This window comes from Elephas maximus, chromosome 1, assembly GCF_024166365.1.
Source record: "Elephas maximus indicus isolate mEleMax1 chromosome 1, mEleMax1 primary haplotype, whole genome shotgun sequence".
Lineage (NCBI taxonomy): Eukaryota > Metazoa > Chordata > Mammalia > Proboscidea > Elephantidae > Elephas > Elephas maximus.
The window spans coordinates 174,712,312-174,726,683 of NC_064819.1; the positions used below are offsets into that span (position 1 = coordinate 174,712,312).

Below are 14,372 nucleotides of genomic sequence, written 5' to 3' on the forward strand. Positions count from 1 at the left end.
ACTTGACAGATATTAAAAACAAAGTGCTGCACAAATCCAAGGGCTTTTGTGGTAATAGTGAACAGTTTAACATTCATTGATTGCCGCCACATCCTTAGCACCTTACATCTCCTTTCTCATTCAGTCTTCACAACAACCATAAAACCTAGCCAGGTATTATCATTTCCTTCCATTTTGCGAGGAGGAAAGTAAGAGCTCAAGCATCAGTATGAGGTTACACAGTTAAGTGGCAGAGCAGCGACTTGAACCAGTAAATCTTGATTCTTACTCCCAGCACTAATTATCAGAGGTGCTGAGATCTCATTGGGGATCAACAAATGTGGTTCCATAAATTGCTAATTTAAATGCACACGTGTCTTCATTCTCAGCTCCCGCTTTTCCTCTTGCTTCACGCGGCACTAGCACTCCCTGCCTCCAGCCCTCTGCCAGGCTCCTCCCACTCCCGCTCTCGGATACCCACTCCCTCAGCATTTCTACGCATGCGTTGGCTAGACTCGCGCAGGCTCAGTTGCCGAGCGGCGCCCGGCGACCGCCCGGCCCCGCCTTATCTATCGCAGCTGCAGCTGCTTCGGGAAGACAGAAGGGATGAGCTGAGCGTCAGCAGCTGGTGACTGTCTCCAGCGGCAATCACAGGTGCATTGGGTCAGGCCAGAAGCCCCCGTCCGTACGCTCACTCCCAAGTCCCTCCCGCCCGTTCCGCCCTCGGGTACCTGAGTGGTTCAGCGGGCGGGCGGCTCGGGCGGCGGCGGGAGGTAGTTTGTGTACAGTTGCCATGGAGACGGCGGCTGGCCTGACTAAGCAGGCAGGCGGGAGGGCTGGCGGGATGAGGATGGTCCTGCGCTGTGGCCTGGCCAGGACCTGTGGAGCAGCAAGCATTACCCGGGGTGGGAGAGCCGCCGGCTGGGCGGGAGGTGCGGCGGTTCCCGCCGGCGCTCCGGGGATCCCGTTGACTGTTGTCCACCTTTCTGTCCCTGATGAGGGAAAGAGGCTATGGGAGTGTCCTGTGCCTGCTCTTCTGGGTTGGGCCATGGCTCTCGTTTCTACACACTCAGCACTTTAGCGGTGTGGTACTTAATAGAAGCTCAGTAATATTTGTTACATGAAAGAATCGTAGACCAGGGGCTTTCTCTAGGCAGTGACCAGGCCAAGGTCACAGAGAGGAAAAACTGATTGTCCCTGGGCTCTTGTAGGCTACAGTACAAAAAAACAGTACAGGTAGGGCTTAAATAAATAAGGTGTGTGTGTAACAATCTATGTAAAAATACATCGTACCTACACATAATGCTCAGTATCCGTGTTCTGTCTGAACAACTGCCTCTTGGTCTGTGTACAGGTTCTTCATGAGCACAATGAAGTGTTCTGGAATTCCCATTCTTCTCAACATTATCCATAATTTGTTATGATCCACACAGTCGAATGCTTTTACATAGTCAATAAAACGCAGGTAAACATCCTGAGTGGTTTAAAGTCAGGAAAGGTGTGCGTCAGGGTTGTATCCGTTCACCATACCTATTCAATCTGTATGCTGAGCAAATAATACAAGAAGCTGGACTATATGAAGAAGAATGGGGCATCAGGATTGGAGGAAGACTCATTAACAACCTGCATTATGCAGATGACGCAGCCTTGCTTGCTGAAAGTGAAGAGGACTTGAAGCACTTACTGATGAAGATCAAAGACCACAGCCTTCAGTATGGATTACATCTCAACATAGAGAAAACAAAAATCCTCACAGCTGGACCAATAAGAAACATCATGATAAATGGAGAAAAGATTTCATTTTACTTGCATCCACAATCAACAGCCAAGGAAGCAGCAGTTAAGAAATCAAAAGATGCATTGGATTGGACAAATCTTCTGCAAAGGACCTCTTTAAAGTGTTGAAAAACAAAGATGTCACCTTGAAGACTAAGGTGCGCTCAACCCAAGCCATAGTATTTTCAGTCGCATCATATGCATGTGAAAGCTGGACGATGAATAAGGAAGACCGAAGAAGAGTTGACACCTTTGAATTGTGGTGTTGGCAAAGAATATTGAATATACCATGGACTGCCAAAAGAACGAACAAATCTGTCTTGGAACAAGTGCGGCCAGAATGCTCCTTAGAGGCAAGGATGGGGAGACTGCGTCTTACATACTTTGGACATGTTGTCAGGAGGGATGAGTCCCTGGAGAAGGACATCATGCTTGGCAGAGTACAGGGTCAGCGGAAAAGAGGAAGACCCTCAACGAGGTGGATTGACACAGTGGCTGCAACAATGAACTCAAGCATAACAACGATTGTGAGGATGGCGCAGGACCGGGCAGTGTTTCGTTCTGTTGTGCGTAGGGTCGCTATGAGTCGGAACCGACTCGACAGCACCTAACAACAACAACAATACTTTGGACATGTTGTCAGGAGGGACCAGTCCCTGGAAAAGGACATCATGCTTGGAAAAGTACAGGGTCAGTGGAAAAGAGAAAGACCCTCAACGAGGTGGACCGACACAGTGGCTGCAACAATAGGCTCAAACATAACAACGATTATAAGGTTGGCGCAGGACTGGGCAGTGTTTTGTTCTTTTATGCATAGGGTTGCTATGAGTTGGAACCGACTCGCGGCACCTAACAACAACAACACATGATGCCATTTATAATCAGTTCCCACAGGTTCCGCAGCAGGCCTTCCATCTCCCCCTGATTTAGAGTTATTTTAACTTGTTAGAAAAATAAGCAGCATTGTTTATTTGTATCCTACTTTGTGAGTTTTTTAGAACCTGTTGATTTGGCGTAGCTGATAGCCAATCAAATCCTTAATAAAAGGTCTCACAAAGGAAAACAACCCCCATCCCATTTCAATTTGAAAACTTATAAAGTGTATAAAAACATTGACAGATATCTTCCTCTTTCTTCGGCAGTTTCTTTTTTAAAATGCAGTTTTTCATTCATGGGAGAAATTTTTATTCTCTTATTTTATCACCTAGCACTTGGGCAGGAATTATGAACATTTTTTAAGGTCTGGGTGCCATGCTAAAGCACATTACATTTATCTCATCTAATTCTCAAAACAATCTGTGAGGCAACTACTGTTACTATCTGCATTTTACAGATGAGGAAACAGGCTTAGAGATGTTAGAGACTTTTCCGAGAGTTAAACAGCTGAGAATTGTCAGAGTTTGAACCCTTACACCAGCATTTATCTGTTTATAATTTATCAGTTATGACTTTGAACTTTTCCCCAAGCAAATAAGAAATAGTTTTTTTAAAAAAAAGGTCTCTAGTTTCAAATTTCTGACTGCTGGTGGTCTTCATCCTGTGGAGGTCCTGTGCCCAAACTAGAGACCTGTGATGCGAGACAGAAGTGAACCTCTGTCTTTTTTCCCATCAGTCTGCATTTCCATTCTTTGAAAAGAGCCGCTCACCTTCCTACCATCCTAGATTTGCATACCCAGTGTTGCCTCTGGCCTCTTCTTTGCCTTCTCAGGTGCCAGATCCTGTTGGATTTCTGTTCTTGATGCACCTGGCTTGTTCTCATCTCTCTTCTTACCCCTATGTCACCCTCACTCCTGTGTCTCAGGCTTTTCAATATCTCCTTCACTATCACAACATTTATTGAGTAGGACTCTGTGCCAGGCAACTTGAAATAAAGACAAAAAAGGGAAAGAGGGTTAAAGCTGAACTCACACTATCATATGGCATCAAGAATCAGATGCTATTTGAAATAAACTCTGAAGTATTTACATAATCTACCATAACAAATATCTCAAAATAAAGAAGCCATGCAACATTCAGCTGGAAATTTCTTGACTCAGGTCTACATTTGAAAGTGGAGCCCAGCAATTATGGAAGTGTTGACTTTCAGTGTACCTCACTTGGATGGTCAGAGCTCAGAACCAGGTACTCAGTCGGTTCTAGCATAGTAGCAGAAGTGTAGTGACAGAGACTAGCTGGGACCTTTTGGAGCCTGAAGGGGATGGGGCGCCTGTCTCAGGCTGGGAGAGTTGGGGAGGTAGGTCCAGGAAAGCTTCTTTGAGGAAGTGACCTCTAAGAATTAGCTAGGCCATTATATAAGAACTGCCTGATTTTGCCACTTCTAGTTTCTTCTCCATTCCATCCTGCTCATCCCTGCTAGATCAAGTCAGGCCTGAAAATCTTTTATTTCATTTACTCAACAGCTTTTATTTAATTGTTTGACTTGCCATTCTGTTCTGTCTCTGGTCTCCAGCAACCTACATCTCCAGAGTTCCCTCTTGTCTAGCACACACCTCATACATTTCTGAGTTCCTGATGCTCTCTGCCTTGGCTCACTCATTGACTTTTCTGGAGCTTCCTCCTCTATTTCAGCCCCAGTGCCGGCCATTGCCACTTGCCCAAATTCAACCCATTTTTCAGAACTTGGCTCAAGCACCACCTCCTCCAGGAAATCTTCCTGATGCCGCCTGCCAATCAGAGATGTCTTCCTCATTTTCTCTCTCTCTCTCTCTTTTTCATTGCCCCCATCAGTTTCTACCTTGTATAAAATAATTTGGGTACAAGCAAGACTGATACTCAGCTGGTACGCCCCAAGAAGGCTGTTCCAATGTGAAAATACTGGAATATCCCTCTATTGGTGGGTAAATAGCTGCAGCCCCAAGGCTTCCCAGTGCCCTGCCTCCCCTCACCCCATCTAATCGACACATAGTTTGAATATCATCTCTAGGTATATGTTATGGCTTTTTTTTTTGCTATTTTTTAAGACTATCCACTTCACAAAATTGTTGTGGGGATTAGTTTGAGACAACGTATTTATGAGTACCTAGCATAGTACTGGAAACCCTGGTGGCATAGTGGTTAAGTGCTACAGCTGCTAACCAAAAGGTTGGCAGTTCAAATCTACTAGGCGCTCCTTGGAAACTTTGTGGGGCAGTTCTACTCTGTCCTGTAGGGTTGCTATGAGTCAGAATTGACTTGATGGCAATGGGTTTGGGTTTTTAGCATAGTACTAGGTATTATAAATGTTTGGCATTAGTGTGGACCTCCTTGCCTGAGGGAGGAGACTATTTTATTCTTCTTTCTTTTCTGAGATGTTTGAGCGGAGGGCTTTTCAAATAAGAGTTAATAAATACTAGTTGACTGAATTTGCTCCTGTTGTCAGGAAAATTTTTGTAAGGTTAAAATTTCTGTGGTACTATTGTGTCAAGGAGCCCTGGTGGTACAGTGGTTAAGACCTTGGCTGCTAACCAAAAGGTGGGCAGTTCGAATCCACCAGCTGTTCATTGGAAACTCTATGGGGAAATTCTACTCTGTCCTATAGGGTCGCTATGAGTCAGCATTGACTTAAAGGCAACAGGTTTTTGTGGTTTTTATTGTGTCAAAGAAATTTGACAGAATTGTCACAGAAATTGTACTGTTTCATCAAAGACTGCAGCCTTCAATATCAATTACACCTCAACATAAAAAAAAAATCTGCACAACTGGACCAATAAGTACCATCATGATAAATGGAAAAAATATTAAAGTTGTCAGGGATTCCATTTTACTTGGATCTACGATCAACACCCATGGAAGCAGCAGCCAAGAAATCAAACAATGTATTACATTGGGCAAATCTGCTGCAAAAGACCTCTTTAAGGTGTTAAAAAACAAAGATGTCATCTTGAGGACTAAGGTGTACTTGATCAAGTTACGTTATTTTCGGTCACCTCATATGCATGTGAAAGCAGAATAAGGAACACCAAAGAAGGATTGATGCCTTTGAATTATGATGTTGGTGGAGAATATTGAATATACCATGGACTGCCAGAAGAACGAACAAACCTGTCTTGGAGGAAGTACAGTAAGGATGTTCCTTAGAAGCAAGGATGGTGAGACTTTGTCTCACATGCTTTGGACATGTTATCAGAAGGGACCAGTCCTGGAGAAGGACATCATGCTTGGTAAAGTAGAGGGTCAGCGAAAAAGAGGAAGACCCTCAATGAGATGGATTGACACAGTGGCTGCAATAATGGGCTCAAACATAGTAATGATTGCGAGGATGGTGCAGGTCCGGGCAGTGTTTTGTTCTGTTGTACATGGAGTTGGAATTGACGGCACCTAACAGCAACAACATTGTGTCCTGGGTGGCACAAATGGTTTGTGCTTGATTAACTGAAAGGTTGATGGCTTGAACACAACCAGCAGCACCACAGAAGAAAGGCATGTCTATCTGCTTCCTGTATCTGTAATCTTTATAGATTACAGTCAAGAAAACCTTATGGAGTTCTACTCTGTAACTCATGGGGTCACCATGAGTAGGAATCAACTCCACAAATCGGATTTTTTTTGTTGTTGTTGTTTTGTTTTATTGTGTTATAGTTCAGGCATAAAAAAAACTTTACTATAAATAAAAAAAAAATTTTTTTTTTTTTTTGAGCCAGCTTTAAAACTCTGAGTGGTTGTTTTTCAAGTAGAATAAAAACCACCTAATGTAAGGATTTTGTGGAGCCCTGGTAGCACAGTGGTTAAGAGCTTGGCTGTTAACCAAAAGGTCAGCAGTTCAAATCCACTAACTGCTCTGTGGAAACCCTATGGGGCAGTTCTACTCTGTCCTGTAGAGTTGCTATGAATTGGAATCAACTTGGCGGCAATGGTTTCTTTCTTTTTTTTTTTTTTAAGTAATAATTCGTAATTTAATAAATGTAAAACAAAAACATTCTCCATCCTCCTGAAATGACCAAATTCTAAATCAGTTCACTTGTATTACTGAACATTTCCATGTTTGATTCAGCTAATGTTATAGCACTATTAATTTAATATTAATATATTAACTGTGTAAATCATATATTATTGAACCAGTTTCTCACAGTTAAAGTGAGATTTGGGGGAAAGAAGAGGAAGAAAGAATGTTGTGTTGGGATTCGTGGTAAAAATTTAGACAAAAATATTCTTAAGTCCATTGTCTACATTAATTCCACCAGTATTTCCACACAGTCTAAATTCCTGTGTGCCCAAATAATTCACAGAACTCTTAGAATTTGACCTGAGTAAATGTTCCTGCTGAAAGAGTATAGTTCTCAGTGCAAACAGGAGTATAGCCATGAAGAACCTTAAGTCAAGAATGTGGAGTCCCTGGGTGGTACAAGCCATTGAGCACTTTACTGCTAACCAAAATGTTGGCCATTTGCGGTGCGATGGATTGCTTTTATATGGCATTTTTTACCATTGTTTTGTAACTCCCACCAAGAGACTTGGTGAGACTATGCAAATGAGGTGCTTGTGATCCACCAAGGGGATTGGATAGCTTGCTAATAATGTAAATAAGATGCAAAAATAAGGTGTCTGGAACCCTAACGAGGGGATTGGTCAGTTTTGCCATCCCACTAGGCTTAAAAGAGCCAATTCTAGAGCAGAGAGGGTTCCTGACATCACCAAGACGGGAGTGTGTTCCTTTGGAAGTGGGATCCCTGCGCTGAGACCCTCCAAGACCCAGGAGACAGAGAGAGAGCTGTAACACCAAAGACAGCAAGATGACGAGAAGCAGCAGCAGAGAAATGGTGGCCACAAAGGCAGCAGAATCAGGAGACAGGCAGGAGGCTTGCTGGTGAAGTAGGGTGCCTCCAAGCACTTGGAGCTGGGCTTATTGACCCACTGAGCAAAAGAGCGGTCTGAGGGTTACTGGCAGAGTGGGGTGCCTCTAGGCACTTATTTGCAGATGTAAAAGAGCTTCATAACACTTAGCAGAGCAGAGACCGAGAGGCCAGAGAGAGGCATGTCTGCAGGCATGGCTGAGGAGAAGTAGTCCTGATTGAAGAACTGTATGCTGAGCATTCCTCAATCTGAATTGTAACCTGTTATTTCACTAATAAACCCTGTAATTGTGAATATGGTCTGTGAGTTCTTTGTTGCCATTGCAACGAATTATTAAACTCAGCAGAGAAGTAGCTCCATGGGAGGGACAGTTGGTGTCAGAGTTCGTAAAGATGGCGGAGAGAGGAGGCATGTCTGACCTCTGCCTCACAGGAATCAGCCTCGGGCTGTTGATCTTGATTCTCTGTCCTCCTTGTAAAGTTAGAGGAGGTCAGATACTACTGCCATGGCCATTTTAATACCTTTCAAACCCACCTAGAGCACCTTGGAAGAAAGGCCTGTTTATCTGCTTGCAAAAGGTCAGAACCTTGAAAACCCTACTCTGCAACACATGGGATCACTGTCTTGGATTGAATTGTGTCCCCCGCAAAATACGTGTGAAATTGGCTAGGCCATGATTCCCAGTATTGTGTGCTTGTCCTTCATTTTGTGATCTGATGTAGTTATTCTCCATTTTGTGATGTGTTGGGGTGTATCTTGAGTCACAGCCTTACAAGAGGGTATGCTCCAGTCACATTGTTGCATGAGTCACACTTTTTATCTTACAAGAGGTAAAAAGAGAGGTGAGCAGAGAGGGAAGGGACTTCACTACCACCAAGAAAGAAGAGCCGAAAGCAGAGAGTGTCCTTTGGACCCAGGTTCCCTGCACTGAGAAACTCCTAGACCCAGGGGAAGATTGATGCCAAGACACATGGCGATATCCAAGGAATGCTAGGCCCACAAATATTGAAAAGAGGCAAGGACCTTCTTCTAGAGCCTACAGAGAAAGCGTTCCCTGTGAACCCATGCTCTCAATTCAGAATTCTAGCCTCCTAAACTCTGAGAAAGTAAATTTCTGTTTGTTAAAGCCACCTACTTATGGTATTTCTGTTACGGCAGCACTAGATAACTAAGACAGTGGCTGTAAGTTGGAATTGACTCAGTGGCAACTGGTTTGGTTTTGGTTTTCATTCTTCCAAAGCACTTTCTCCAACTTTTATTATTTTGCCAGAATTAATTTTATACATTAATAGACTCATTAGAATCATGTCAGACCAAAGGGGTCACAAACCTGATTTAGGCACTGGCAGAAACCTGTTCATTGTAAGAAACGTCTCACTATGTGGCATGATTTTGTACTGCAATGGACCTTTTAAAAACAAACAAACCTACCATAACTGTTTAAATTAGATGTTGTAGGAATTGAATTATATCATTATGCATCGAAAAATAAATGATTTATTAAAAAAACAAAACAAACCCGTTGCCATTGAGTTGACCCCGACTCATAGTGACCCTATAGGACAGAGTAGAACTGCCCAGTAGGGTTTCTACAGAGAAGCTGGTGGATTTGAACTGTTGACCTTTTAGTTAGCAGCCGAGCTCTTAACCACTTATAACCAGGGCTCCAGGAAATGATTTACAGAAATGTGTAAAACACTTCATACATATTTTGAGTAATTATTATTGAATTTTTCTAAATAAAGAATCAATCACATCAGAGGTGTTAGAAGCAAAATGTACTGGGCTGCCATAGTATTTTATAGTTGTATTTGTGTACATAATTCTAGAGTCCTTGCTTAACAAATTCAAAACCCTATATCAAAAATTCCGAGGATAGCATTGCTTACCCAGTAATTTTTACTGTTTTACCACAACACCTGCCTTTCCATATGAAAAGAATGACATATTTTTTGTAGTTTTCGCCTTACTCTTTTCCTCAAAAGATTTTGACGTGGGGCTTGGGTAAACTAAACAGATGTTCTTGTTGTTTGTTTTTATGGAACAACTTAATATATAGAGTCATAGTATGATAAATCTTTATTTGTTTAGGGAATCATCTGTTGATACCTTCACTTGTGGAAATGAGATCATTTTAGTTTCCTTGGGCATATGTCATCATGCATTTTTTCCCCCAGACGTTGTTCTAAAATTGGACAGCTGATATGATATGAATCATTTCTAGACCTCTATCTAGGAAGCCCTGGTGGCGTAGTGGTTAAGAGCTACAGCTGCAAACCAAAAGATCAGCTGTTTGAATCCACCAGGCGCTACTTGGAAATCCTACAGGGCAGCTCTACTCAGCCCTATCAGGTCGCCATGAGTCGGAATCGACTTGACAGCAACGGAAAAAAAAAAAAATTCCCCAGAGCTTTAACATTTTTAGAGGGTTAGGTTTTTTTTTTTTAATGAATTCCTATATATCTAACACCATATACTGATTAGAATTAAAATTTTGAAAACAGTTCAAAGCTGTCAGAGGTGTCTTGCCAAGTTATTCAGGCCTCCACGGGGTATACCAGCATTTGATAAGGATCTGCATAGTGGTCGATAGTTCGAATTCACCAACGGCTCCTTGGAAACCCTGTGGGGCATTTTTTCTCCATAGGGTTGCTATCAGTTGGAATCAACTCGATGGCAACAGGTTTTTTTTGTGTGTGTGTGCAGGACTTTAACTTTTTAACTGAGGAAGACGCCTGGGAAAGGACCATCTGCTATTGCTGTTTAGTATTTATTCACCTCGGACACTATGTGAGATTAAAGGTGATTTGAATCAATTCATTTAAATATATTATGGACAAATGTGGGACTGAACCTTTCTCTGAAGTTTGTTGTAAAAGCAAGTATGGTTTGGAAATAAGCCCCACCTTGTATAAAATTAAAATTTAGTCTTTGCATTAGCATCTTGTGTGGAAAGTGTGGTGAAGAAAAGGAAACTTTGGTTAAATTTTTTAACAGAACCCCCTTATAGATTGGAGAATATGAGATGACAATCTCTCCTAGTCTGTCGTCTTTCACGATTTATCTTCTTTCCCCTCAAGAGTTAGCTTTCTTCCTGGACCTCTTCCTTGTACACCTTTTCCCTCAACCATGTATACTCCCATAGGCATAACTGTGCACATCCATCTACAGTTTTGACAGCTCTTCCTGACCTTCTAAGTGGTGTATTTTTAATTAAAAATTGTTTATGATTTTTTCAAGTGTAATATAGTGGAATGGTTTAAGCTAATATGGTTGGGTTTAAGCACTCCTGTCTGATGTATTGGAAAAAAATAGTTGATGGTTTGTACCGTATATTTGCAGTGTGTGGTGTCTACCTGAAGAACGTTTTACTTTAAAAGGAAAGATGCTGTCTCCAAGTGATAAAAAGTTAGAAAAGCTGGATCCATTTTATCGACCTTCAGTGTCCAAGCAGAAGACCAGTGCAGAAATCATAAATGAGGCTCGAAATGCACTGAGAACAGTTAGAACTCAAAGGCCATTTACGCCACAGGAAGACCAAAGAAAGCTATTTGGACCTACATCTTCAAGAACACCAGAAAATAGACCTCCTTCTTCCTTCAGGTATATGACATATATCTTAAATGCACTTTCAGACATTTAAACCACCAAATGACATTTTCCCTTAATTCTAGCTGTGGATAAATTAAGTTTGACTTCTGCTAATTATGCCCCGGGAGTACTTGGGTGGTATAAACGGTTAATGTGTTTGGCTGCTAACCTAAATGAAGGATGGAGGTTCTAGTCCAACCAGAGGTTCCTTAGAAGAAAGGCCTGGCCGTCTACTTCTGAAAAATCAGCCACTGAAAACCCAATAGAGCACAGTTCTACTCTAACATGTGTGGTCACCATGAGTGAGAGATGACTTGATGGCAACTGGTTAATTACGCACCTTGTAGCTGTTCAGGATTCCTAAAGGTAATCCTAGACCTTGAATCTGGGAAATTGCTTTGGGTTGAAATGGTTAGTAGTGGTTGTCTTATCAACTTTATGAAGCTAAAAAAAAAAAAAAAAAAAAAATTACTGGATGTATTTCTTTGTTATTCAATATTTTTAATCTTTCTAAAAGCAGTGAAAAGACTTGCTAATAAAATGTCTTAAGTACTATAACATTTTTAAAATTTGCTTCTTCCCCAAGGCTTATTAATTGAATGTGTTTACTTGTTTTTTGCTTGAGTGAACTAACATACACTAGAAATAAAATAGTTATTCACAAACACTAATGCTTCCTTGCTTTGTCTTTTGCTAGCCTCCACGCAGCCAGCTTTGAATCACCTGATTCAAGGCCTATCTCTGGCGCACGTCTCAGTCCACTAGAGCTTGTGAGTACTTCATATTACCAAGAGTGTTGTGAAATGAACTTGACCAAAAAGACATGGACTCAGCATTTAAATATTCTAAGAAAATTATCTAATAGACCTAATTGTAATATAGATTCTACATGTACTAGTAGAGTAGATTCTTTTATATGTTAGCATTTAATGTAAAACTTCTATAATTTACCTATAGTTTGATAATTTGAAAACTAGTAAGTTGGAAAGCAGAATGTGTTACAATTTTTTAAACATTATACACATAGAGGGTCACTATGAGCCAAAATCAACTCGATGGCAAAGGGTTTGGGTTTTTGGGTTTGTACACATACATGCAAGTTATTTTTAGCAATGATACATACACATAAATTATACTTTTAAAAAAAAGTCATTGCCATTGAGCAGATTGACTTAGAGAAACCCTATAGGACAGAGCAGAACTGCTTCGTAGGGTTTCCCATTAGTGGCTGGAGCATTCGAGCTGCCAACTTTTTGATTAGCAGCTGAGCTCTTAACCACTACACCATCAGGGCTCCAAGTTATATATACATGCACATAAAGAGTACAATATTTCTGTAGCTACTTCTACAACATGATTTATAACAAAAAGCTCCAGCAGTTTCCTGTCCTCATATTCTTCATTCTCCCCTCCCTAGTGGCCCCACTTTAAACTCTCTTGGCACATTCTTTTGGTATTTACATCCAAACTTCTAGATAACACATTGTCCTGCTGCCCCCTGACTTAAGAGCTTTAGAACTTATGTAACGACTTCCCACTAAGGAAGATGAGGCTTTAGCTCTTTTCTCTCCACCCATTCCCACCACACATTCACCCTTTCTGCCCCCACTGCTATTCCCAGTACAGAGGTATTGTAATTTTGGTTATAGCTGTTTTCTCTGACTATGATCATATAAACCTTGTTCATAGCCAAGTCTTGAATTAATGTTTATTAGTTATGATTATTTCTCTCTACACCCTTTTGTTTTCTCTGGCGTTAATACTGGTCTTGCTTTTTAAAGTTTTTTAAAAAAATTTACGTATTACTATTTCACCTCTGAACTCTTCCATCAGTTCTTGGTATGTTCAGGCATATAAGGTATTCAGTTGATTTCATCTTCTTGGAGAACTTCCCACGTGCCCTTTCTTCTGGACCACCTGCTCTGGGTGCACAGCTGTTTTCTGGCACCTTCTCACCATCAGATGCTCCTGTTTGCTGTATCCCGACTCCTCCTATTTCCTGATTTAGTCTGGTTTTGAAGGAGCACTTCCTCCAGTAGCTTCTTTGTGCGTGCTTCTGATTTTTTTAATAATTTAGTTTATATTTTGTTGTTGGTATTGAAAATATACGCAGCAAAGCATACACTAATTCAGTAATTTGTGTACATTCAATTCAGTGACATTGATTACATTGTCCAAGTTGTGCAACTATTCTCCTCCTCCTTTTCCAAATTATTCCCCTACCATTAACATAAACTCGCCTCCCCCTAAGCTTTCTATGTGATGTTTTGGGTTGCTGTTGTCAATTTGAACTCTTATAAATAGTTCTTGAAAAGAACACGGTGCTCAAGGCAGACATTCTTTATTAATTAAGCTAACTATTGTTTGGATTAAAGAAGACTTCAGGGGATGTTTTTGGTTTAAGGTTTGGAAACTACCTCAGGCCTCCAATAGCTTCTTGAGACAGCTGCTTCAGAAATAAATTGAGGCCTTAATTCCTATTTTCCACTCTAGAAGTTTGCAGCATTTTTCTCTTTGTTCCCAGTGTCTTGAAATTTCATGATAATGGGACTTCGTGTGGGTCCATTTTCATGTATTGTGCTGGGCACTTGAAGAACTCTTTCCATATAGAATCTCATACCCTTCGGCTTTGAGAAATGTCCTTGAGTTATTTTGTAGTACCTTCCCTTCTTTTTTGTTCTGTTTCTTCTTTCTGGAATTTATTATTCAAATTTAGATCTCCTGGACCAGAACTTCAATTTTTTTATTTATGTTCCCCACCTCTTTTTTTGGAAGAGACTCTATCTTCTAATCCCTTTATTCAGTTTTTTCATTTCTGCTATCATATTTTTAATTTCCAAAAGCACTTTTTTCCTCTAATTAACTTTTGTTTTTTATAGTGTCCTGTTCTTGTTTCATGGTTGTAGCATCTTATCTGACTATATTGACAGTTTTAATTTTTAATTAAGTGTTCTTCTCCTTTTGTAGTCTTTGTTGCATTTTTATGTTTGTTTTGGTCTCTGTTTTACACATTAGAAGCTCTTCTCTGATTCCTTACATTCCTTGTTTGGCTGCTCTTGTCTAAGAGTGGGAGCACATGGATGGGGTTGGTCAACCCGTAGACGATACCCGCGCACATCTACGTTTGGGGGGACCTAGGTAGGTTGTGTTGTTGATGAAACCCTTGATGGCAGTATCTTTAGGGTTCTCCTCTTAGGCTAGTCAGATTCCCTCTAGCCACTGCCGTCGAGTCGATTCTGACTCATAGTGACCCTATA

The 14,372-nt window shown here is 41.1% G+C and overlaps 1 protein-coding gene across 4 annotated transcripts in view; it reads left to right on the top strand.

Moving 5' to 3' along the window:
• Positions 1 to 520: 520 nt before the first annotated feature.
• Positions 521 to 14,372, top strand: part of ARMC2 (armadillo repeat containing 2) — a 146,024-nt gene continuing 132,172 nt past the window's right edge. For 3 of the 4 annotated variants that reach the window (XM_049895423.1, XM_049895684.1, XM_049895594.1), the window contains exons 1-3: positions 521 to 633; positions 10,867 to 11,127; positions 11,813 to 11,885. In XM_049895423.1, the coding sequence (XP_049751380.1) occupies positions 10,910 to 11,127; positions 11,813 to 11,885 (291 nt within the window). In that variant the 5' untranslated portion in view covers positions 521 to 633; positions 10,867 to 10,909. Of the gene's footprint in view, positions 634 to 10,291; positions 10,327 to 10,866; positions 11,128 to 11,812; positions 11,886 to 14,372 lie in introns of those variants that run through there. The other variant, XM_049895510.1, reaches the window with a different exon arrangement.